We start from the raw sequence: 26039 nt of genomic DNA, 5'->3' as shown, positions 1-26039 counted from the left end.
CGAGGACAGCGCGGGTTCCGCCCTGGAGGATGAGCACATTGAACCTCCCACCCCTCAGCCAGCGGCAAGTGCGACCCCAGCCAACGTTGAGGTCCAAGGTGGGAAGAGGAAGTCCAAGAGGAAGCACACGTCCTCTAAGAAGAAGAGAAGTAAGCAGTCAGAGACCGAGGATGAGTCAGGTACGCCATCCTCTGATTCGGATAGCGAGGGCCCCATGGATAGCTACTGGGGCTTGGGGGAAGATAATCCCACTTTGGGCGCATGAAAGGAGGGCCAATTCCCATCGTAAGACCTTCAATGGTGTACTGGCATGGAAGGATGGGGCATTGGTGGAGGATGTAAAAGTTGCTACCAATCAATCCACTGATTTTATATTGGGGAACCATTTGTCCCAGAAGAAGAGGAATAAGATCCTCAATGGGGATTACGTGGACATGTTTACCCTTCTCCCTCCAACCAAATTGACAGGAAAACTAACTAATGTGGGGGAGGGAGACAGTGCTCCTGAAGGTAGGAGTCTATCAATTGATGAAGATGATCATCCAAATGTCATAGACCAAATGGAGCAAACAGCACGCAGACCTAGTGGTGGGAGGAAAAAATCCTTAAATAAGAGACACGGGGGAATGATTAATGGACTTCAATGTCTGTACACTAATGCGCAAAGCATGGGAAATAAGCAAGATGAGCTTGAGCTCTTGGTACAGCAAACTAAATATGACATAATAGGCATCACTGAAACCTGGTGGGATAAGTCCCACGATTGGAATGTAAAAATGGGGGGATACAATCTATTTCAGAGAAACAGACCAAACAAGAAAGGAGGAGGAGTGGCGTTATATGTCAGGGATGTGTATACCTGTGAAGAGATCCAAGATTTAGAACCTCAAAGCCAAAGTGAGAGCATTTGGGTCAAAATTAAGGGAGAGAAGAATAAGAGAGATCTCATTGTGGGAGTTTACTATAGATCCCCAAGCCAAACGGAGGACATAGATGATGCCTTCCTGGAACAGATGGCCAAGCATGCAAAAGGAAGGGAGATAGTAGTAATGGGGGACTTCAATTACCCGGATATTTGTTGGATGTCAAACTCAGCCAAGAGCATAAGGTCAAACAGATTCCTCACTGGCCTTGCAGACAACTTCATTGTCCAGAAAGTGGGAGAAGCAACAAGAGGAACAGCCATTTTAGATCTGGTCCTAACCAATGTTGATGACCTGGTTAGTGGGGTAGAAGTGGAAGGATCATTAGGCGCGAGTGATCATGCTCTTCTGCAGTTTACTATACAGCGGAAAGGAGCAGCCAAGCATACTAGGACTCAATTTCTTGACTTTAAGAAAGCCGACTTCATAAAACTTAGGGAAGTGCTGGGTGAGATCCCATGGACAGTAATACTAAAAGGAAAGGGAGTTCATGATGGCTGGGAGTTTGTTAAGAGGGAGATAGTAAAAGCACAACGTCAGGCAATACCAATGAGACAGAAACATGGAAGGTGCTTAAAGAAGCCAGGGTGGCTATCTAAAGAACTTTTAACTGAGTTAAGATTAAAAAAGGATGTGTACAAAAAATGGAAAGGGGGGGAAACCACCAAAGAGGAATTCAAACAAATAGCCAGCACGTGTAGACACAAAGTCAGAAAAGCTAAAGCACAGAATGAACTCAGGCTTGCTAGAGAGGTTAAAAGCAAGAACAAAGGCTTTTATGGGTATGTTCGTAGCAAAGGGAAGAACAAAGAAACAGTGGGGTCACTCAGAGGAGAAGATGGTGAAATGCAAACAGGGGACACAGAAAGGGCTGAACTCCTCAATGCCTTCTTTGCCTCAGTCTTCTCCGATAAAGAAAACAATGCCCGACCTGAAGAATTTGGAGCAAATGATTCAGCAAAGGAAACACAGCCCAGAATAACTAAGGAGATAGTACAAGAATACTTGGCTAGTTTAGATGTATTCAAGTCTCCAGGGCCAGATGAACTGCATCCAAGAGTATTAAAAGAACTGGCAGATGCGATCTCAGAACCACTGGCAGTCATCTTTGAGAATTCCTGGAGAACAGGTGAAGTCCCGGCAGACTGGAGGAGGGCAAATGTTGTCCCTATTTTCAAAAAGGGGAAAAGAGAGGACCCAAATAATTACCGCCCAGTCAGTCTGACATCAATACCAGGGAAGATTCTGGAGCAGATCATTAAGCAAACAGTCTGTGAGCACCTAGAAAGGAATGCTGTGATACCAATAGTCAGCATGGATTTCTGAAAAATAAGTCATGTCAGACTAACCTGATCTCCTTTTTTGACAGAATTACAAACCTGGTAGATGAAGGGAACGCAGTGGATGTAGCCTACCTTGATTTCAGCAAGGCATTTGACAAGGTGCCCCATGATATTCTTGTAAAGAAGCTGGTAAAATGCGGTCTTGACTATGCTACCACTCAGTGGATTTGTAACTGGCTGACTCACCGAACCCAAAGGGTGCTCATCAATGGTTCCTCTTCATCCTGGAGAAGAGTGACTAGTGGGGTGCCACAGGGTTCTGTCTTGGGCCCGGTCTTATTCAACATCTTTATCAACGACTTGGATGATGGACTCAAGGGCATCCTGATCAAATTTGCAGATGACACCAAACTGGGAGGGGTGGCTAACACCCCAGAGGACAGGATCACACTTCAAAATGACCTTGACAGATTAGAGAACTGGGCCAAAACAAACAAGATGAATTTTAACAGGGAGAAATGTAAAGTATTACACTTGGGCAAAAAAAATGAGAGGCACAAAAACAAGATGGGGGACACCTGGCTTGAGAGCAGTACATGTGAAAAGGATCTAGGAGTCTTGGTTGACCATAAACTTGACATGAGCCAACAGTGTGACGCGGCAGCTAAAAAAGCCAATGCAATTCTGGGCTGCATCAATAGGAGTATAGCATCTAGATCAAGGGAAGTAATAGTGCCACTGTATTCTGCTCTGGTCAGACCTCACCTAGAGTACTGTGTCCAGTTCTGGGCACCACAATTCAAGAAGGACACTGACAAACTGGAACGTGTCCAGAGGAGGGCAACCAAAATGGTCTAAGGTCTGGAAACGATGCCTTATGAGGAACGGCTAAGGGAGTTGGGCATGTTTAGCCTGGAGTTAGTTCATTCGAGACCCAAATTTGATCTATTCTTGACATTGACTAATTGGTTCCGAATAAAATGTAAACTGTTTCTCCAGTGGATGTCTAAGTCTCCAAACATCAATTAGATTACAGTTTTTCGTCATTGAAAAGAAAGTCTTGGGTAGTTTTCCTTCTTTGCTAACCTGAAATTGTTCTTAACCTGAACTTTAGCTAATGGGGCCTCCTGCTGCCATTGAGCCGCCAGAGCACGATTTCTGTTCTCATCCTGAAGCAAAGTTCTTAACCTGAAGCACGATTTCTGGGTTAGCGGAGTGTATAACCTGAAGTCTATGTAAAACGAGGTACCACTGTATATATTTAAAAATTGCATCCAATTTTGACAGTGTTATTACAAACCACTTCATTCAGCCCTGCAACATCTTGCGAAGCAGCGATATACTAATATGCATCTGTTATTATGTGACATTGGTCAAGGCTTTCTGGGAAATAATATATGATGAGTTTAAAGAAAATGTTTGAAAATACATTTGTCAAAAAAGCCAGAAGCCTTCTCACTAGGTATAAGACTTCTTATGTCTGCAACGACGGCAGCAAGAATGCAACTAGCCCAATGGGGCTTAAATTGGATTGTTATGAATGAAAAAAATTAGTAAAAAAATATTTCAAAAGAGAATGCTACTTGCCCAATTAATGGGGCTTAGATCAGGTTATTCATGAAAGAAATGATAAAAAAATATTTAAAAGAAGAGAGAATGCTACTAGCCCAATTAATGTGGCTTATATTTGATTGTTATTAATGAAAAAATTAATAAAAAATAATTTAAAAAGAGAATGCCACTAGCCCAATTAATGGGGCTCATATGGGATTGTTATTAATGAAAAAATTAATGAAAAAATAATTTACAAAGAGAATGCCACTTGCCCAATTAATAGGGCTTAAATCAGATTGCTATGAATGAAAATAATAAATTCTTTAAAAGAAGAAGAGAGAACGCTACTAACCCAATTAATGGGGCTTCTATTGGATTGTGATTAATGAAAAATTAATAAAACATTATTTAACAGAAGAAGAGAGAACGCTACTAGCCCAATTAATGGGGCTTATATTGGATTGTTATCATTATCATTATTTTTCCAGGCCTTCCCATCTAGAGCCCAGAAACTCTGTAACAGTTACCTTCTCAAAGTGATGAATCGCCAGCCAGATTTCCCCTTGCGCATTGAACACACAGCCGAGGTTACTCCATGCCACAGCAAAGTTGGGTTGGGTCTCGATGGCTTTCAGGTAGCAGGCCTTGGGAGGGTCGAGAGGTAGGTAGGTACAGGGGGAAGGGGGTATTTGCACAAAAGAAAAGCAAGAGAAAAGTCCCAGTTAGCAGAGGCTTGACAACCATATGTCAGGAGTGCTCTGATGGTGTTTCCTGCTTGGCAGGGGGTTGGACTCGATGGCCCTTGTGGTCTATTCCAGCTGTATGATTCTATGATTCTACTTTAAATTTAACCATTACAGGTGGGTTTTTTTAAAAAAAATAATCCTGCTAATGTATTAACCTGTGTGCACTGCTTTTGTCAATATGCAATAAACGTTTCCCATTCTTTTTTATATTAAAACTGGAGGCATTTTTTCAGCTGCAATGGGCCTCCGGTGTCCTGTTAGTACCATTAGTTGGTACCATTTCTCGTACAGTTGATATTCCTTGCATAGATAGATTAGATAGATGATAGATAGTTAGATTAGATTAGATTAGATAGATAGATTAGGTAGGTAGATTAGATAGATACATATATAAGAAAGGTTGGTAGATGGATAGATAGATTAGTTAGATTGATTGATTGAGTAGGTAGATAGATTCAGGCATGGCCAAACCTGGCCCTCCAGCTGTTTTGGGACTACAACTCACATTGTCCCTGACCACTGGTCCTGTTAGGTAGGGATGATGGGGGTTGGAGGGCCAAGTTGGGCCACACCTGGATTAGATGGTAGGTAGGTAGATAGATTTGATAGATAGGGTAGGTAGATAGATAGATAGATAGATAGATAGATAGATAGGCAAGTAGATAGATAATAAGATAAAGTCGGTAGATTGATAAGGTAGGAAGGTAGGTAGGAGGCAGCCTAGGTCAAAGTTGACCCACTTATTTAAAAGTAACCATGCTGTTATACAGTGGTACCTCTGGATGCGAACGGGATCCGTTCCGGGGCCCCGTTCGCATCCTGAAGCGAACATGCTCGGGTCACAATTTGCTGCTTCCGTAGATGCGTGTGGCATCATTTTGAGTGTCTGCACGTGCGCAAGCTGCAGAACCCGGAAGTAACGCGCTCTGTTACTTCTAGGTCGCCACGGAGCACAACCCGAAAATGCTTAACCCGCAGCTACTTCAACCTGAGGTATGACTGTATTAGTAACAAAAATCTATTATCTTAAATATTTTCAGGCGGTGACCCTGGACCCCAACTTCCTGGATGCTTACATTAATCTGGGGAACGTCTTGAAGGAGGCGCGTATATTTGACAGGTAAGCAAATAGGCATAGAGCTTATATTCTCTTTTTTATATAAATGTTTTTTATTGGTTTTGCGTATAATCACATTACGTCTTATATTCTCAGTTTAGTGGTTGCACCCATACCCAAACTAACTCCCATTGTTGCCTAGAGGGTTGATTTTATTTAAAGCAAATTGATTTAAATCCCAAATCCATAAGACTTGATTTAAACCCCCCTTTTACCGGAAGGTTCAGCCTTGCTGGCATCCTCTTAATATTGACAATCGGAGGCAGGTTTCCTTTTTGGAATCCTAACTTCAGAGTCTTTTCTACAGTTATATCAAAATGATTTGGTTCTGCTATATACAGCCCGATTGTGACGAAATGATGGTGAGTTTTAATAAGTGAACACTTTTTATTTGAACAACTTTTCTGCTGTACTTGATTGGAAGGAGAAAAGAAACATTTCCTTCATAACAATTTAAGCAATTTATTTCACTAAAACAGTAACATGGTAGCATATGTATCCATGTTGCTTAACTGATGTGCTGAAACATTTTTTCCCCAAGAAAAACTTGGACTGAGTTTTCGCACACATGAAAAACTTAAAACAAATAATTCTTCCCCGAATTATTTATTTATTTATTTATTTCTACCCCGCTCTCACTGGCCAGGGCCGGGCTCAGGGCGGCTAACACCAAATATAAATTACAATAAAATAGAATAGAAAAAAACCCCAGTTAATTAAAATACAGCTTAAAATGCAGCCTCATCAAGACTACAAAGGGAGGAAACATCAGCTATTCACCCAAGCCAGCTATCCATGCTGGTGCTACATGGGCCAGCAAAAAAGCCACGGGAAAATTTATATACCAAATCCCATATAGGGTGTCAGAGTGAGTCTAAGCATAGAGCGAGTTAAAATAATCAAGCCTGGAGGTGACCATCGCATGGATCACTGGCCAGATCAGGGCGAGAAAGGTAAGGAACCAATTCCTTAATACGGCGGAGGTGGAAAAATGCCACCTTTGCTGTGGCTGCAACCTGTGCCTCCATGGAAAGAGAGGCATCGAAGGTTACACCCAAGCTCTTGACAGAAGGCTCTGGCACTAATTGCGCCCCCACAAGAGATGGGAGTTGGCCCCCCAACCCCATGTTGTCCTGACCCAGCCAGAGGACCTCTGTCTTCGAAGGATTTAACTTCAACTGGCTCCCACGCAGCCACCCAGCCACGGCTTCCAAGCATCTGGTCAGTGTGTCTGGGGCCGAGTCCATTGACAGATAAAGTTGGGTGTCATCAGCATATTGACGACAACTCAGCCCTAAACTCCGGACAATCTGGGCAAGGGGGCGCATAAAGATATTGAAAAGCATCTGGGAAAGGATTGTGCCCTGCGGCACTCCACACAACAAGGAGTGCCGCAGCGACAACTCCCTCCCTAGCGCCACCCTCTGTCCCCGACTTGAGATAAAGGAGCACAGCCATTGTCTGACTGTGCCCTGAATCCCCACGTTGGCAAGGCGGTGGTCCAAAAGTTTGTGATCGACCATGTCGAAGGCCGCTAACAAATCTAAAAGAATCAGCAGTCCCGGCCCGCCTCGATCCTCTTAATCGTCCTCCCAAAGCATTTTATTTTTTAAAAAACAGATTTTTATCCACCCTGGTGACAATGAAACTGAACCAGTCCTTGATCTCATTTCAGAGCCGTTGCAGCCTACCTACGGGCCCTGAGCCTGAGTCCCAACCACGCTGTTGTCCACGGCAACCTGGCATGTGTGTATTACGAACAGGGGCTGATCGATCTGGCAATCGATACCTACAAGAGGGCCATTGAGCTCCAGCCCCACTTCCCTGACGCCTACTGCAACCTGGCCAACGCGCTGAAAGAGAAAGGCAGCGTAAGAAACTGGTCCCTTTTGCCTTGGGGTGGGGGGAACATCTATATAAAAGATGTTTTATAGATGGTACTTAACACCTGCCAAAATAGCTAAAATGTATAAAACAAAAAAACTGTGCTGGAGGTGCAGTAAAGAAGAAGGGACACTTATACATTTCTGGTGGGCCTGTGAAAAAAAAATACAGAAACTTTCCTATTAGGCAGTGGTGTCCAAACTTTTTTCAAAGAGGGCCAGATTTGATGAAGTGAAGGGCCATAAGGGCCGACCAAAGTTGTTTACTTTTTTTAAGGATTGAAGTTGTTGAGCTCTTTTCTTAGGGTTTAAATTGTTGAACTTTTTTTAGGATTGAAGTTGTTTAGCTTTTTCTTAGGCTTTTACCCCATGCTGAATTGGCCAGATTAACAGAGACAATTAGGGCACAACCCAGACAAGAATTCCAAAAGGAATGGGGAAAATGCAGAGAATACTTTACCAAACAGTGCCCCAAAATATACACTTGGACTTGTTTCAATTAATTTCTACAGGAGACTTTGTGGTTTAAGTCATAATTAGGAAAAATTGTAATAATCCCATACAAAAGAAATAGTATACAAGAGGTAAATAAGGCGGCCATTTAACAGAATAAAGTCTTTTATTTTTATGTTATGTTTTCTTTGTGTAAGAGGATAGGAGTTTAATTTTGATAATTAGTCAATGGTGGTGGGTCTGTTTGTATGTATGAGTTGTTGTGGACTATGTTATAAATAAAATAAAAATTAAAAAAAGAAAATGAAACCGGTCCCTTTTGCTTTCTGTATGTCAGAGGGTTTGCTGAAAAAAGCCTTCCGGATGATGGTGACCTCGAAATTGGGCTCTTTGGGGGGGGGATTTGGGGTACAGAACCTAGAAGAAGTCCTCTTTTATTTTTTCCTTTGTCATATCGTCACATACAACTTTGCTCATACCAAGCGTCGACTCCCCTCCCCCTTCCCCCGCTCCCACTCCCTGGCTTTCTTAAGCAGTCACGATCCTCTTAGCATTTCTATATCACCCTTTAAAAATTGTCCAGTAGCACCTGATGATGATGATGATAATAATAATAATAATAATAATAATAATAATAATAATAATAATAATAATAATAATAAAATTTATACCCCGCCTATCTGGCTGGGTTTCCCCAGCCACTCTTGGCGACAAAATATTAAAATACAATAGTCCTTCCCTAAACAGGGCTTGCTAAACTTGGCTTCTTCTTGGTATAATTTTTTGTATGCAGGTCCACTTCTTCAGATACAAAAGCTTCTACCAAGACCAAACTGAGTTGGTCTGCAATGTGCTACTGGACAATTTATATATTTTTTATATATTTCAACTGCGTTAGACCACCACAGCTGCCTACCTGAACATATATCGCCCTATTTACCTTCTTACTCTACTTAAAACAATTTACTTTAGCATTTGTAAATCACTTTCAAAAATTAGCCTCTGGTTTTTTTAATAACAGTATATTTAAAGATCTTTTTCAATTCTTTGTAAATCATATCCCAGTAGACTTTGACTTTAGTGCACATCCACCACCTATGGACGAAATTCCCTTCCTTCTCCTTGCATTTCTAGCGTGCCTTATCTTGAGTTATATATATTTTAGCAAGTTTAGTCGGCGTCAAATACCACCTATACGTCACCTTCATTAAATTTTTAATTAGTGCTGTACATTCAATAAATTGTTTTTGCCCATAATCTTTCCCACTTATCTAATTCAATGTTATGACCAAAATCTTGAGCCCATTTAATCATAACCGACTTAACTTCTTCATCCTTTGTATGCCATTCTTATACGTTTTTGGCAATGATTTTCTTTTACTATCTAGCAACTCTGTCTCTTAATTTTGATTTAGTATGACCAAAACCATTTCCCTTACTGTCTTCCTTAAATACATCTTGCAAAAGACGGTAAGTGTGCGGGAAAGAGAGTTTGAATCGGATTAGTCTGCTCTTGTATTTATGTTCCCCTAAACCAAGCATGTCCAAAGTCCACTTTGGGGGCCTTCCACCCATCTCTCCTAGATCTCAAAATGCATTGGTTTTGTCATATTTCCTGCTATCCTGCCAAAGAATTTAAATTTTCCCAATGTTCTTTTAGACCAGGCATGTCCAAAGTCCAGTTCAGGGGCCTAATCTGGCCCTCTGGTCGATTTAATCCGGCCCTCGTGGCGGTTTATTTACTAGGGCAAAACTTCCCCCAAAAAAGCTCAAGAACTTTAATCCTAAAAAAAGGTCAGCACCTCTGAGGTCAAATCCTTAAAAAAGGCTCAACAATTGTGGGGTTTTACTGTTAATATGCTTCTTCTTAATTGCATTTCACTATTAATATACTTCTTAATTGTATTTCAGTTCAACAATGACTTTGATAAAATACATCTTTTGTGACGTGCAGAAGGCTTGAGTTACCTATGAGGTGCAACAGTTACCATATAGCATATATTCAATATAAAAAACAGCAACAATTGGTTGTTGACAAAGGACAGCTGGCATATATATATAAAAGATATTAACTGATATGCATGCCATTCCAGATATAGCTATATAATCTCTACTGTTGGTAAGAGAAGAACTTTGGAGCAGGCATTTTCAAAAAAAGAGTTTTTTATGAACCGCTCTAATACCAAGTTACCGTCAGGAGCTGAGGGGCCGTATCAAACCTCAATCCAGCCATCACATCACAGAGCAGCCTTTTGGGCTCCTGTGAAAGACATACTAATATTCGTGTAAAAACTCTGTTTTGTGTTTCGAAGGTTGCCGAAGCCGAGGAATGCTACAATACAGCTCTCCGTTTATGTCCGACTCACGCGGATTCTCTTAATAACCTGGCGAACATCAAGCGAGAACAAGGGAATATCGAGGAGGCTGTCCGCCTCTACCGGAAAGCTCTTGAGGTACGTGCGTGGAGAATTACAACAATTAAATTGAGATATAAGGGTTAGGCATGCGTACCCTGGACTCCTAGTCTGGGTCTTTTTAAAAATCGCCGATCAAATTTTTCTTGATCAATAACGGAAATAATGGTGAAGAAGTGAAAGTGAAGTAGCATTTTGAGGCTCGACAAAGCATGGTCCGATAAGTCCCTTTTGGAAGGAAGAGGGTCTGTCCCCCTTTTTATATTCCTAGGCCTCCTGGAATGACCAAAAATCTGCTTTTTCATCAGAAGAACAATGCAAGGTGTTAAGGAACGGTACAGAAATTGAAATAAAAGCTGGGCACATGCTGTTCTCTGTGTCGGCTGAGCTTGATCCCCTGACAGTCTTATTTTCTAACAGTATTTCCTATGCGTACGAAAAAGGCAGTTCATAGGCCCATTATTATTATTATTATTATTATTATTATTATTATTATTATTATTATTATCATTACCACAAATCATTCCAAACGGTGATTTATTTTGCAGCCAGCCCCTGCCACATTTGAGCATCAAAGAGGGGCTCTTTAAAATACGGCATTGGTCATTTGACAGTCTGATCTCCCAACAGTATTTCCTATGCATGCTAAAAAGGCAGTCCATAGGTTCCTCCTCCTCCTTAATTTTTGCAAGTCAATCCAAATGAGGATTTATTTCACGCCCACAACCTTTGAGCCTCAAAGAGCAGCCTCCGTCTCTTTAGAATGCTTCTCAGGGAAACTAAGAGTAAGCTTCTTCCCCGCAGGTCTTCCCGGAGTTTGCAGCTGCGCATTCAAATTTAGCCAGTGTTTTGCAACAGCAGGGGAAGCTCCAGGAGGCCCTCATGCACTACAAGGAGGCCATCAGGTGAGCTTCCAAAGCCATGGGGAAAATAGATTGAAAGAGCTCCTCCTTACTGTATTTTAATCTTTTGCTGGAAGCCGCCCAGAGTGGCTGGGTATAAATAATAAATTATTGTTGCTGTTGTTAATAATTATTATTACTCCTCATGCGCTGGTCTGGTGCCTGTGGGAAAGCTCTCCTCTTGTGGATAAAGCACTTTCTCTTTTTCTTTTAGGTTTTTTTATTTTTTATTTTTATTTTTATTTTATTTTTTGTCCCTTGAAGGACAGCCAAATTTAAATAACAATTCGACACACAGCTGCGAGGCATTTGCGAGCTTTTTTGCGGAGAAGGTCCTGTTGCTCCGCCATGACCTCCCTGCCAATTTGGATACAATAAAGGAACTGGAGGCCCCTCGACTGTCCTCGGGTCCAGTATTGGACCACTTTGACCGGATATCCCCAGCCGATGTGGACAGACTCCTCCGAGCTGGAAAGCCCACCACCTGTCCTCTTGACCCGTGCCCGTCCTGGCTGATTAGAGCGTGCCCAGACAAGGTGCGGGCCCCCCTGGGGGATATCATCAATTTGTCCCTTGGCACTGGGATATTCCCAGGGGAACTGAAGGAGGCAGTGGTGTGTCTGCTCTTAAAGAAAACATCATTAGATCCTTTAGATCTATCCAATTACCGCCCGGTTTCGAATCTTCCATTCCTGGGTAAGGTGATTGAGAGAGCGGTTGCTGAACAGCTTGGTAGGTTTCTGGATGAAACATCTGCTCTCGATCCATTCCAGTCCGGCTTCCGCGCTGGTCATGGGACCGAGACGGCTCTGGTCGCCCTAACAGATGATCTCCGCAGGCAGCTGGATCGAGGCGGGTCGGGGCTGCTGATTCTTCTAGACCTGTCAGCAGCCTTCGACATGGTCGATCACGAACTTCTGGACCACCGCCTTGCCGACGTGGGGATCCAGGGCACAGTCCTTCAATGGCTGCACTCGTTTCTCTCCGGTCGGGGACAGAGGGTGGCGCTTGGGGGGGGGGAATTGTCATCGCGCCACTCCTTGGTGTGTGGAGTGCCTCAGAGTGCGATACTCTCCCCGATGCTTTTTAACATCTTTATGCGCCCCCTCGCCCAGCTTGTCCGGAGTTTTTGGCTGGGTTGCCATCAGTATGCCGATGACACCCAACTCTATCTGTTGATGGATGGCCATCCTTACTCGGCCCCAGATACACTGACCAGATGTCTGGAAGCTGTGGCTGGATGGTTACGTGGGAGCCGGTTGAAGTTAAATCCTTCGAAGACAGAGGTCCTCTGGCTGGGACGGAGCGATATGGGATTGAGGGGGCAACTCCCATCTCTTGCATGGGTGCAATTAGTGCCAGCATCGTCCGTTAAGAGTTTGGGTGTAATCTTCGACACCTCCCTTTCCATGGAGGCGCAGATTACAGCTATAACAAAGGCGGCATTTTTTCATCTCCGCCAAGCTAAGCAGTTGGCTCCTTATCTCTCTCACCCTGACCTAGCCACTGTGATCCACGCGACGGTCACCTCCAGACTGGATTATTGTAACTCGCTCTACGTGGGGCTGCCCTTGAGACTGACCCAGAAACTCCAGCGGGTGCAGAATGCCGCGGCGAGACTCCTTACGGGGTCTTTGCTGCGAGATCATATCCATCCGGTGCTGTACCAGCTGCACTGGCTCCCGGTGGAGTACAGGATCAGGTTTAAGGTGCTGGTTTTAACCTTTAAAGCCCTATACGGCCTAGGACCCTCGTACCTATGGGACTGCCTCTCCTGGTATGTCCCACAGAGAAATTTACGGTCTGCAAATAAAAACACCCTAAAGATCCCAGGTCACAGAGAGGTTAGGTTGGCCTCAACTAGAGCCAGGGCCTTCTCGGCTGCGGCTCCAATCTGGTGGAACGCTCTGTCACAAGAGACTAGGGCCCTGTGGGACCTGACATCCTTCCGTAGGGCCTGCAAGACAGAGCTGTTCCACCAGGCCTTTGGTCAGGGCGCAGACTGACTCCCTCCTCTGGCAACCTGCACAGAATTTTGCTTGATGGTTGCCATTAATTTGATTTTAATTTGATTTAATTAATTTTATAATGAATGTTTTAAAATGTTGGACTATTTTGATTGTTGTTAGCCGCCCTGAGCCCGGCTTCGGCTGGGGAGGGCAGGATATAATTATTATTATTATTATTATTATTATTATTATTATTATTATTATTATTCAGTTTTTTTATTTTATCATTTTATTTCCATACACTCCAAACATTTTCAATATATACAATACTGGGATTATACAAACCCCTTGGACTCTCCCCCACCCCCACCCCCCGTTTCCATATTTTGCCATCTTTTCTTGCATGTAATTACAATGATTCGTTCTATTCCATTTCCTTATTTGCTACTTTGGCTTCATCAATGTTATATCAATCCTGCCTGTGGAAAACCATCTAATTCGATTTTAATTTGATCCCGATTTGTTTTTAGGAGGTAATTTAATTATTGTTTGATTTTATACTAATGTTATATATTTGATGTTAGCTGCCCTAAGACCGGTTTCGGCCAGGGAGGGCGGGATACAATTATTATTATTATTATTATTATTATTATTATTATTATTATTATTATTATTATTATTATTATTATTTCTAAATATGTATCTTTAAGGTATTCAATAAATTTTTCCCATTCTTGTTTAATTTTTTTATATATATAAATAGTTTTTATTAAGTTTTAGCATTTTATATTCAACACAAACATCATTCTTGCAGACAGCATAGATGAATCCCAATCTCCCCCAGCTTCCCTCTTCTGGTTTTTTAAATATTTACTTCTCCTGCCTATCTCATTCTCCCTTAATTTTGCCATCTTTGAACTAACGATGGTTATATCCTTAAGGTTTTTGCACCATGCTTTTTCACATTTCATCTTCATTATTTTCCCCATTTTGTCCTTTTAACTTTTTTCTTTGCTTAAATTTCCTATCATCTTGATGTCTGATCTTCACAGTCATTTTGATAATCCACTCTTCTTTTGTTGGGACCTTCTCTTCCTTCCACATCCGGGCTAAGAACATTCTGGCATAAATAGAATACACTGTCTTTTTAGGTCTCTTGGTATTTCTTCACCCGTTAAACCTATTAGAAAGGCTTCTGGTTTTTACACAAATGTTCTCTCCCCCCCCCCAGTTAATTATACAGTGGTACCTTGGTTCTCAAACTGAATGTGTTCCAAAACCAAGGTGCACTTTCCCATAGAAAGTCATGCAAAACTCTATCTAGTGAACAATAGTGAACAATGTGGTGACAGAAAAGCTTCAGATTGAAAAAGGTACACGTCAGGGGTGCCCCCTGTCCCCTTTATTGTTTATCTCAGTCCTGGAGGTTTTGCTGAACATGATAAGGAAGGATCGGCAGGTACAAGGAATACGGGTCGGAGTGAAACAATATAAACTGAAAGCATTTGCAGATGACTTGGTTTTAACATTACAGGAGCCAGAATCTAGTACAAAAAGAGTTCTGGAACTGATACAGAAATTTGGTCGGGTGGCGGGTTTCAAGTTGAACAAACAAAAAACTAAGGTGTTAGGGAAAAATTTGACAGCTACTGAAACAGAAGGGTTTCAGAAGGAAACAGAACTAAATATTGTTAAAAAAGTGAAATACCTGGGGGTCAATCTCTCCTCCAAGAACCTGAATTTATTTAAAGATAATTATGAGAAATGTTGGTCAGAAGTTAAAAAGGATCTAGAAATTTGGTCAAGACTGAAGTTGTCCTTGTTAGGCCGAATTGCAGCTATAAAAATGAACGTTTTGCCAAAGATGTTGTTTTTGTTTCAGGCCTTGCAGATTGTGGACAGAGTGGAATGTTTTGGAAAGTGGCAGAAGGATATCTCTAAATTTGTCTGGCAGGGCAAAAAGCCCCGAATAAAGTTTAAAATACTAACTGATGCAAAGGAAAGAGGGGGATTTGCCCTGCCGGACTTAAGGATATATTACGAAGCTGCAGCCTTCTGCTGGATGAAAGATTGGATCTTGTTGGAAAACACTGATGTCCTAGATCTGGAAGGCTTTAATAACTCGTTAGGTTGGCATGCGTATTTGTGGTATGACAAGGCAAAAACATATGGAATGTTTAAAAACCATATTGTCAGGAAAGCAATATTTATGGTCTGGAAAAAATACAAAGACTTACTAGAAAGCAAAACTCCGAGGTGGGTATCACCAATAGAGGCCAAGGCTCGGAAAAAACCCAATATGGAGGCCGGTTGGCCGAAATATTGGGAAATAATAGAAAACATTGGAGATAATTGGAGGTTGCAGAGCTTTGAAAGGTTAAAGGGTAAAGTGCAAGATTGGTTTCATTATGCCCAAATTAATGAGGTTTTTAAGCTAGATAAAAAAACAGGATTCCAGGTGGAAAAATCGAAACTTGAGACAGAATTGTTAGAACCAAAGACCAAGCTATTATCGAGAATGTATAACTTGCTGCTTAAATGGAACACTCAGGATGAGACAGTTAAATCAGCCATGATAAAATGGGCCCAGGACATTGGTTATAACATCATGTCTGAGGACTGGGAAAGGTTATGGACCACCGGTATGAAGTTTACGGCATGTAATGCCTTGAAAGAAAACATTATGAAAATGGTATACAGGTGGTACATGACCCCAGTCAAGCTTGCTAAGATCTACCACTTGTCCGATAATAAATGCTGGAAATGTAAGGAGGCTGAAGGGACATTCTTTCACCTCTGGTGGACCTGTCCAAGAGAGAAGGCCTTCTGGGAAATGATATATAACGAGTTAAAAAAGGTGTTTAAATACACTTTCCCTAAGAAACCAGAGGCATTCCTCCTGGGCATTGTCGGCCAGAAGGTGTTAAAGAAGGATAGAACTCTTTTTATGTATGCTACTACTGCAGCAAGGATTCTTATCGCTAAGCATTGGAAGACTCAAGATTTGCCCACACTGGAGGACTGGCAGACGCAACTGATGAACTACATGGAACTAGCCGAGATGACTGCAAGGATTCGAGACTTGGGAGAAGAAGCAATGGAGGAGGACTGGTGTAAATTTAAGGACTATTTGCAAAAGTATTATAAGTTATATGACTCTTAAGACGCCGTATGATTTGGAATATCAGCCCCAGCAACAAAATGGTTTATATAAGAAATTGGATAATTTTTACGAAAGAATCAAGGTTTAAATGGGTAAAAATGACAATATGTTATATTTTAAAAGTAAATTGAAAACAAGAGATTTAAACTTAAACTGCAATTGAAAGTAAAAAGAAACACATGAAACAAGGTTATAATTTGCTGATAATTTTATTGTTAAGAATGCACTATGTGGGAGATGTGGGGAAGCCCGATAGAAATCTGAAATAAGTTGTTGAAATGGTTGAGATTTTCTGTTTTTTCTTTCTTTCTACTGTCTATGTTCTTTCTTTTCTATTTGTAATCTGGAAAAAAACGTAATAAAAATTATTATATAAAAAAAAAAGAAAGTCATGCAAAACGGATTAATCCGTACCAGACTTTGAAAAACAATCCCTAAAACAGCCATTTAACATGAATTTTACTATCTAACGAGACCACTGATCCCTAAAATGAAAGCAGTCATCCATGTACTGTACTCTAAAATAAATACAACAGTCTTGTAAATGATAAAAATGAAAATTATTTTTTTTCCTCACCTGCACTGATGATAGTCATTGTTCGGATGGGGACCGGGGCTTCTATCCGTTTCTGCAATCACACAATCAATCAATCAATCAATCAATCAGTAACTAAACTGGGATCCGCACAGTCGCAAAAACAAATGAACCAAAAAAGCCTCCGAAACAAAAACACCACATAAATTGCAAAAACCAAAGCACCAAACTTAATCTGTTCCCGAAGTCTGTTTGATTGGTGCAGGCGCCCCAGAAAGAATAGCTGACAGCCAAATTTGATGTTTGGCTTCCGAAAAACGCCTGGAAACTGGAACACTTTTTCTGGGTTTTCGGCATTTGGGAACCAAAGCGTTTGAGTAGTAGTAATAATAATAATAATAATTTGTTTTTGTTTGTATCCCACCCTCGCCGGCCAAGGCTGGGCTCAGAGCAGCTAACATCATAAAAACAACACAACGAGCCTAAAAGCAGACATCAAGTAATTCAAATAAAAATTAATTCAGACAAGTTAAAATCCGGGCAGGTGGCAATTATTAGGGTGGAATTGAGAGTGATTAATAATTGCCAGAATTGAGGAGCATGGAATTTCCCAAAAGGAAAGTGCTGCTTGTCCGTATGAAGAGGATGCCACAATGCTGAACCTTTCTGTATAAAAAACCTTCTGTATAAAGAAACCTGTATAAAAAACATTTGAGAACCAAGGTCTCACTGTCTCACATGACCACTAGGGTGGTTCATAAAAAACACTTTTTTGAAGATGCCTGCTCCCAAGGTCTTATCTTACTACACTAGGGATTATATAGCTATATCTGAAATTTTGTGCATATCAGTTAATATCTCAACCCTCCATGAAAATAGCTGTTTTCTTGGACGTTTTCCTATTTTGTGAAGGCTTTGGAGAAGGCATTTTTTAAAAAAGTTTTTTTAATGAACTGCCCTAAAGACCACCGTATAGGATAGAAAGAGCCTTCTTGACCCTTACATTTCCAGCGTAACTTCAGAGTATTTTTGTACCAAAATGGCACTTTTTCTCTCCCCCTCCATGTCAGAATCAGTCCCACTTTTGCAGACGCCTATTCCAACATGGGGAACACCTTGAAGGAAATGCAAGACGTCCAGGGAGCTCTGCAATGCTACACAAGAGCAATCCAGATAAATCCTGCGTTTGCCGATGCCCACAGCAACCTTGCTTCCATCCATAAGGTAAGCTTTGTGTCTCTGCTAAATCTATTTTTTTAAAAAAAAACTGGGGGGGGGCAGCAGGGGAATCTTAGTTTTTACAAAAGGAAAACAACTGGCAAAAGCCGTCCCAAACCGAGATGGGGCACAAAAAGAAAAAGGGGAGAATTGGAATTTATGCTGGAAGTCTGAGGAGGCAGAGGGCACGCCGATACGTTTATGGTGGGGCTACAGAAACGTTAAAAAATTCATGAGGAAATAAAAAAGATGATCAGAATTAATTTAGAGGGGGAAACCAGAGGCATATTTACTGAGTATAAGAGGTAAAGAAATACCACAAGATGGGAAGATATTATTCTTATACGCGACAGCTGCAGCAAGGCTACTCCTTGCACAAAACTGGAACAGGAAATATATACCCACAAAGGATGACTGGATAAAGAAACTAATTGAATTTATAGAACTGGCAAGGTCAAGTGCAGTAATAAGGTACCAATCAAACTGGAAAATAAAAATATAATGGAAATGGTTTGAAGATTATGTGTTCAAGTACTGCTCAAAAACTAACATGTTGATATGTTTGGTTTAATGTTTGTAAATCTGGTTTATAATAATAATAAATAGTAAGTTAAAAGAGTTAAGAAATATAAATTTAGATAAAAATTGCAATGTGAATGTGAGTGAAGGAAGTCACGTGGGTATTTGGGTAAATGCTGAGTTGTGTATAGGGTTAGATGTGGGGAATCCATATATGTAATGTATAGTGTTGAAAATGTACGGCAACTAGCATGTAAAATGAAATCAAAAATAAATAAATAAATAGGGGGGAAATAAAAATGGCAATGTGAAATATTATATAGGAGGGTGAGGGGCGGTGGAGGGAAGCCACAAGGGTGGTTTTAATGTCTGAAATTTTGGGTGGTAGGGTAATACGAATTTTGTTTTGTGTCTATGTGTTTGTTTGTAAATAAATTTTTTAAAAGGAAAATGAAAAAATTGCTATTTTTACTTTGAAATAAAAATGGGGGGGGGGAGGTCTTATACGGGTGATTGGGTGGGTGAATGGCTCATTTTCTTAAATTTGAGCCCCCCCAAATAGAGGGTGGCTTATATAGACGGAAAGTATGGTGGAGTTCCACACCCAAAAATCTCATTGTGACTTCCAATCACCCCTACGTCACATTTCCGATGGCGCCCTTTTGCTCGTCTCTCCTAGATCTCAAAATGCATTGGTTTTGTCATATTTCCTGCTGTCCTTTGTCAATCCACACCTGCCAAAGAATTTAAATTTTCCCAACATTTTTTTTTAGACCACACATGTCCAGCGTGTGGCCGGGGAGCGTAACCTGGTTTACTTACTGGGGCAACCCCCCCCCCCCAATGCTCAACAACTTCAATCCTAAAAAGAGCTCAACAACCTTGGGGTTAAATCCTAAAACAGCTCAACAAATTTGCCCCGCCCTCATGTCAAATCTGGCCCTCTTTGGGAAAATTTGGGCACCCCTGTAAATTTAGACAATACAGTCCTATCTCGGGTTAAATATGCTTCAGGATGAATATTTTTGGGTTGCGCTCCGCAGTGACCCAGAAGTAACGGAGCACGTTACTTGCGGGTTTCGCCGCATGCACAGACCCTCAAAATGATGTCATGCGCAGAAGCGGCGAATTGCGACGTGCAGATGCGGGTTGCATTCGCTTCAGGATGCGAACGGGGCTCCGGAACGGATCCCATTCACATCCAGAGGTACCACTGTACTCTGCAAGTGTCCTGTTCTCTATGAAATGTTTCTTCCAAAACCTCTCGTAATTCTGCCTGTATTATAATCTTGCTAATTCTGCGTATTTTAGCCTTTTTGCTAGCTACGCCAACTTAGTAGGGATGGGATTCTCCTTTCCATCCTTTGTCTGTTAAGATTCTCGCTGCGGCTATTGTAGACACTGTGACTTGCCATTGTTTTATAACCATTTATTGTAACATTTATTCTATGATCAATTACAATAATCATTCATTGTAATATTCATTTATTGTACGATTAATTACAATTTATTGTAATTGTTAAGAGTAGGTTTCTATTGAATTTTTACATGCTGATACTCAATATTATTCTATAGCATGGGGAGGCAAACTACGGCCCCATGGCCTTCTCAATCTAGCCGGGAGTCGGCATGTTTTGACACGAGTATAATGTGTCCTTTTATTTAAAATGCACCTCTGGGTTATTTGTGGGACATAGGAATGCGTTCCTTTTTCCCCCTCCCCAAAATCTAGTCTGGCCCCCACAAGGTCTAAGGGACAGTGGACGGCCCCCTGCTGAAAAAGTTTGCCGACCCCTGTTCTATTCCAATGATTGTTGAATGTTACTTTATAAGTCTACCAGGTGTGGATCATCGTGCCTTCTGTCTGTTCTTCATCTTTGGTTTTGATGGTTGAGAAAAAAGCTAGTGGCAATTGCTGAAATATCCCTCCCTTTCTAGGATTCCGGAAACATCCCAGAGGCAATTGCTTCGTATCGCACCGCCTTGAAACTGAAGCCGGATTTTCCTGACGCTTACTGCAACCTGGCGCACTGTTTGCAGGTGAGGCAGAGTTTTAAGGGCCAACACTCCCAGGGTTTCCGGCATTTGGGAACCGAGGCGTTTGAGTCCCAAGGTACCACGGTAATGGTAAAAGCGTCACCTAATTCAGGAATTGTCCAATGTCACTTTAGAGACCAACTCAGTTTGTTCTGTGTCTAAGCTTTCATGTGCAGGCAGACTTATTCAGATACACTGAAGCGGAAGTCCCCACACCCTGATATTTAGAGGGAGGGTGGGGCGGGGTATTTCTCTGAACGGTAGTAGGACTCAATCGGTATGGTCAACCTGTGGACGAATGTGTCTCATTACATATCCTAAAACTATTTCAGGTCATCTGCGTACCATCCCTTGTTTTTTCAGTCATTCACAGTTGCCAGCAGGTGGACCATACCCATTGACTCCTACTACCCTTCGGAGAAAAACCCCAACTCACCCTCCCACTATATATCAGGGTCTGGGGGCTTCTCCTTACTCTTATATAGCAGGGTCTGGGGACTTCTCCCTCTGTATATCAGGGTCTGGGGACTTCCGCTTCAGTGTATCTGAAGAAGTGTGCATGCACACAAAAGCTTATATCAGGCATCCCCAACCTGCGCCCCCCCCCCGATGTTTTGGCCTACAACTCCCATGATCCCTAGCTAACAGGACCAGTGGTCGGGGATGATGGGAATTGTAGTCTAAAACATCTGGAGGGCCGAAGGCTTGGGGTGCCTGGCTTATACCAAGAACAAACTTTGTTGGTCTCTAAGGCACTACTGGACAATTTATATATATATATTGACTTCATCAGACCAATACGGCTACCTACCTGAATCTAGAACCCTGGTTTTCTTTGCCCCCTTTCAGATCGTCTGTGATTGGACCGATTACGGCGAGAGAATGAAGAAGCTTGTCAGTATTGTGGCTGACCAGCTGGAGAAGAACCGGCTCCCTTCGGTGCACCCGCATCACAGCATGCTGTATCCACTGTCTCACGGCTTCCGAAAGGCTATTGCCGAGAGACATGGGAACCTTTGCCTGGACAAGGTGGGTCTATGCTGTGAAGAGGTGTGCGCCGCTCCGTTCCGTCAGAGTTTGAATGCTTTCATGTTGGCTTTGGATATATAATAATATATAATAATTTATTATTTCTACCCTGCCCATCTGTCTGGGTATCCTCAGCCACTCTGGGTGGCTGCCAACCAAATATTAAAAACACAAGGCAGCATTAAATATTTAAAAACTTCCCTAAACAGGGCTGCCTTCAGATGTCTTTTAAAAGTGAGATAATTGCTTATTTCTTTGACATCTGATGGAAGGGCGTTCCACAGGGCGGCCGTCACCACGAGAAGGCCCTCTGCCTGCTTCCCTGTAACTTGGCTTCTTGCAGGGAGGGAAGCGCCAGAAGGCCCTCGGGAGAGGGACCCCGGTGTCCGGGGTGGAGATGCTCCTTCAGGTCTACTGGGCCGAGGCCATTGAGGGCTTTCAAGGTCAGCACCGACACTATGAATTGTGCTTGGAAACGTACTGGGAGCCAAAGCAGATCTCTTGGGACCGGTGGTATGTGGTCTCAGTCAGACTGGATTTAAATCCTTTATTTTACAGAAAGGCTTGATCTTGCTGGCATCCTCTTAATATTGACAACCAGAGGAAAGTTTCATCTGCTGGGCTGTTTAGGGCTTTCAAGGTCAGCACCAACACTTTGAATTGTGCCCGGAAACGTACTGGGAGTCAATGCAGGTCTTTCAAGACTGGTGTTATGTGGTCTCTGCGGCTGTTCACGGCCCCCAGTCTGGCTACCACATTCTGGATTAATTGCAGTAAGGTAGCCCCACATAGAGCGCATTGCAGTCGTCCAAGCTGGAGATAACAAGAGCATGCGCCACTCTGGCAAGAGAGTCCGTGGGCAGGGAGGGTCTTATCCTGCATCCCAGATAGAGCTGCCCTGGACACAGAACAGACCTGTGCCTCCATGGGTCCAAAATGACCCCCAGACTGTGCAGCTGGTCCTTCAGGGGCACAGTTGCCCCGTTCAGGACCAGGGAGTCCCCCCCACCCGCCCACACACCACAGAACTTCAGTCTTGTCAGGATTCAACCTCAACCAGTTAGCTGCCATCCATCCTCCAACCGCCTCGAGGCACCCGCGCAGGAACTCCACCGCCTTTGCCGGCTCTGATTTGAAAGAGAGGTAGAGCTCTCTATCAGGCTTCCTCAACCTTGGCCCTCCTGATGCTTTTGGCCTACAGCTCCATGGTCCCTAGCTAGCAGGTCTAGTGGTCAGGGATGATGGGCACTGTAGTTTGAAAACAGCTGGAGGGCCAAGGTTTAGGAAGCCTGCTCTGTATTGGCGCCAATGGCTGTTAAGCGAAAAAATTCCAGGGTGAGTGACTCCTTGACAGCCTAGCTCACGGGGCACTTGTCCCCCATGGGTCCATGCTGTCAGTAAAAGGAGGAAGTCCCAGCCCGGTAATTTGGAGCAAAACAGTGGTCAGTAGACCATGATTCTTACTGTTGCACCACAGGTCTGCCCAGGAGTAAGAACCCCGAGCATGGGGCAATGTCAACTTTTAAAACTTCCTTCTTCCCCCCAGAATACACTTCAAGCAGCATCGTTGATACATCATCACTACATCACTAGCACATCACAAATGAGGAGGGGTATACAAGGGTTATGCATTCACTATGAGGTCCCTTTATCAGACCCCTTAAATCTCCATCACTGAAAGAACAATAAAACTCTTGACACGTCCTTTCCCACTGGACTTGTCTGGAGATGGGCATTCAGAACACCTGCCTTGCTAAACTGCCTTGGCAGATGTCTATGGTTGCCCCCTTGGTCCCTCCCTCGGTGGGGTGCCGTGTATGTGCTCTCAGGCTTGGGGAATTCTGGCGGGATGCCCTGTTCCTGCTGCCTACATGACTTCCTGCTTCTTGGCTCATGGAGGGAGGTGGAGCCCAAATTCGTTCAAATGGCGGAATGAGGAGAGTCGGTTAAAGCATAGATTTTCTGCGTGTCTTTCTTGGGCTGTCAAGTCAAAGGTATGTATATTTGTAACATTGGAACAACTTCAAAGATGTGGCCTCATGTCCCCCACCCCCATGTCATTTCCGTAACCCGGCTTTCTTGAATCCCCTTGCTAGATCAACGTGCTCCACAAGCCGCCTTACGAGCACCCCAAGGACCTGAAAGGCAGTGAGGGCCGGCTCCGCGTTGACTACCTGAGCTCTGACTTTGGGAACCACCCCACCTCCCATCTCATGCAGTGAATCCCAGGCATGCACAATTCGGACAAATTTGAGGTGAGGTGCACAAGAGGGCAGCTGTGTGAGTAGCTCAGGCGGCAGAGCGCTGAGACTCTGAATCTTGGGGTCATGGGTACGAGCCCCACGTTGGGCCAAACGAATGAATACAGCCTAGGACCGCCTCTCCACGGAGGATCTAACAGTCTGCAAATAAAAAAATGTTAGAGGTCCTGGGCTTCAGGGAGATTAGGCTGGCCTCGACCAGGGCCAGGGCCTTTTCAGCCTTGGCCCCGGCCTGGTGGAACTCTCTGCCACAAGAGATCAGGACCCTGTGGGATCTGACATCTTTCTGCAGGGCCTGTAAGATGGAGTTGTTCCGCCGGGCCTTTGGTTCAACCTGACTCCCCTTCTCTTTTTGTGTAAGGACTAGTATGAAAGAGGCCTCCCAGTGTTCTCACAGGCCCATATAAGAGTTGGGCCTGATGAGCGTTTACTGTTCCCAACCCTAATCCTGCGGAAAGCCATCTAATTGGATTTGAATTTGATCCTGGCTTGTTTTCAGGAGGTAATTTCGTTATTGCTTGATTTTATACCAGTGTTACATATTTGGTGTTAGCCTCCCTGAGCCCGGTTTCGGACGGGGAGGGCAGGATACAAATAAAAGTTGTTATTATTATTATTATTATTATTATTATTATTATTATTATTATTATTATCATTATCATTATCATTATCCTCTTAATTTGCATCAGCCCTTGGTTGTAGCAATAAAACAACGAGATGATCTGCAAGGAATAGAAATGAAAAATCAATGATATCAAATACATTTGAGGGTTTTGAATCGAGAGTGGACCTTATTCTGACTGCCCCAGCTCAAAACCCGGCCGCCTTTGCCGTCACCTGCTCCTCTTGATCTGCCAAGAGAGGACTCTGGGGTAGTGGTTGGGCAACCCGGAACAGGCAATAAAGGAGGGGTAATCATCTCACGACAAACCTAGACAGCATCTTAAAAAGCAGAGACACCACCTTGCCAACAAGGTCAGTATAGTAAAAGCTATGTTTTCCCAGTAGTGATGTATGGAAGTGAGAGCTGGACCATAAAGAAGGCTGATCGCCGAAGAATTGATGCTTTTGAATTATGATGCTGGAGGAGACTCTTGAGAGTCCCATGGACTGCAAGAAGATCAAACCTATCCATTCTGAAGGAAATCAGCCCAGAGTGCTCACTGGAAGGACACATCCTGAAGCTGAGGCTCCAAGACTTTGGCCACCTCATGAGAAGAGAATCATAGAATCATAGAGTTGGAATAGACCACAAGGGCCATCGAGTCCAACCCCCTGCCAAGCAGGAAACACCATCAGAGCACTCCTGACATATGGTTGTCAAGCCTCTGCTTAAAGACCTCCAAAGAAGGAGACTCCACCACACTCCTTGGCAGCAAATTCCACTGTCAAACAGCTCTTACTGTCAGGAAGTTCTTCCTAATGTTTAGGTGGAATCTTCTTTCTTGTAGTTTGGATCCATTGCTCCGTGTCCGCTTCTCTGGAGCAGCAGAAAACAACCTTTCTCCCTCCTCTATGTGACATCCTTTTATATATTTGAACATGGCTATCATATCACCCCTTAACCTCCTCTTCTCCAGGCTAAACATGCCCAGCTCCCTTAGCCGTTCCTCATAAGGCATCGTTTCCAGGCCTTTGACCATTTTGGTTGCCCTCCTCTGGACACGTTCCAGTTTGTCAGTGTCCTTCTTGAATTGTGGTGCCCAGAACTGGACACAATACTCTAGGTGAGGTCTGACCAGAGCAGAATACAGTGGCACTATTACTTCCCTTGATCTAGATGCTATACTCCTATTGATGCAGCCCAGAATTGCATTGGCTTTTTTAGCTGCTGCGTCACACTGTTGGCTCATGTCAAGTTTATGGTCAACCAAGACTCCTAGATCCTTTTCACATGTACTGCTCTCAAGCCAGGTGTCCCCCATCTTGTTTTTGTGCCTCTCATTTTTTTTGCCCAAGTGTAATACTTTACATTTCTCCCTGTTAAAATTCATCTTGTTTGTTTTTGCCCAGTTCTCTAATCTGTCAAGGTCGTTTTGAAGTGTGATCCTGT

General features: G+C 43.0%; 1 protein-coding gene across 1 annotated transcript in view; it reads left to right on the top strand.

Annotated features, from left to right (window-relative positions):
* Positions 1-5501: 5501 nt before the first annotated feature.
* The window catches only part of LOC308578095 (uncharacterized protein), a gene marked incomplete at both ends in the record, with an annotated part of 52038 nt that continues 31500 nt past the window's right edge, over positions 5502-26039 (top strand). Inside the window, 8 exons of the mRNA XM_081178369.1 lie at positions 5502-5626; positions 7299-7494; positions 10272-10412; positions 11178-11278; positions 17993-18146; positions 20598-20699; positions 21546-21725; positions 23822-23873. Of these exons, the coding sequence (XP_081034495.1) occupies positions 5502-5626; positions 7299-7494; positions 10272-10412; positions 11178-11278; positions 17993-18146; positions 20598-20699; positions 21546-21725; positions 23822-23873 (1051 nt within the window). The remainder of the gene's footprint in view (positions 5627-7298; positions 7495-10271; positions 10413-11177; positions 11279-17992; positions 18147-20597; positions 20700-21545; positions 21726-23821; positions 23874-26039) is intronic.

Source organism: Podarcis bocagei (assembly GCF_964188305.1).
Source record: "Podarcis bocagei genome assembly, chromosome: W".
NCBI classification, from domain to species: Eukaryota; Metazoa; Chordata; class Lepidosauria; order Squamata; family Lacertidae; genus Podarcis; species Podarcis bocagei.
This window is presented reverse-complemented; position numbering and strand designations above follow the sequence as displayed.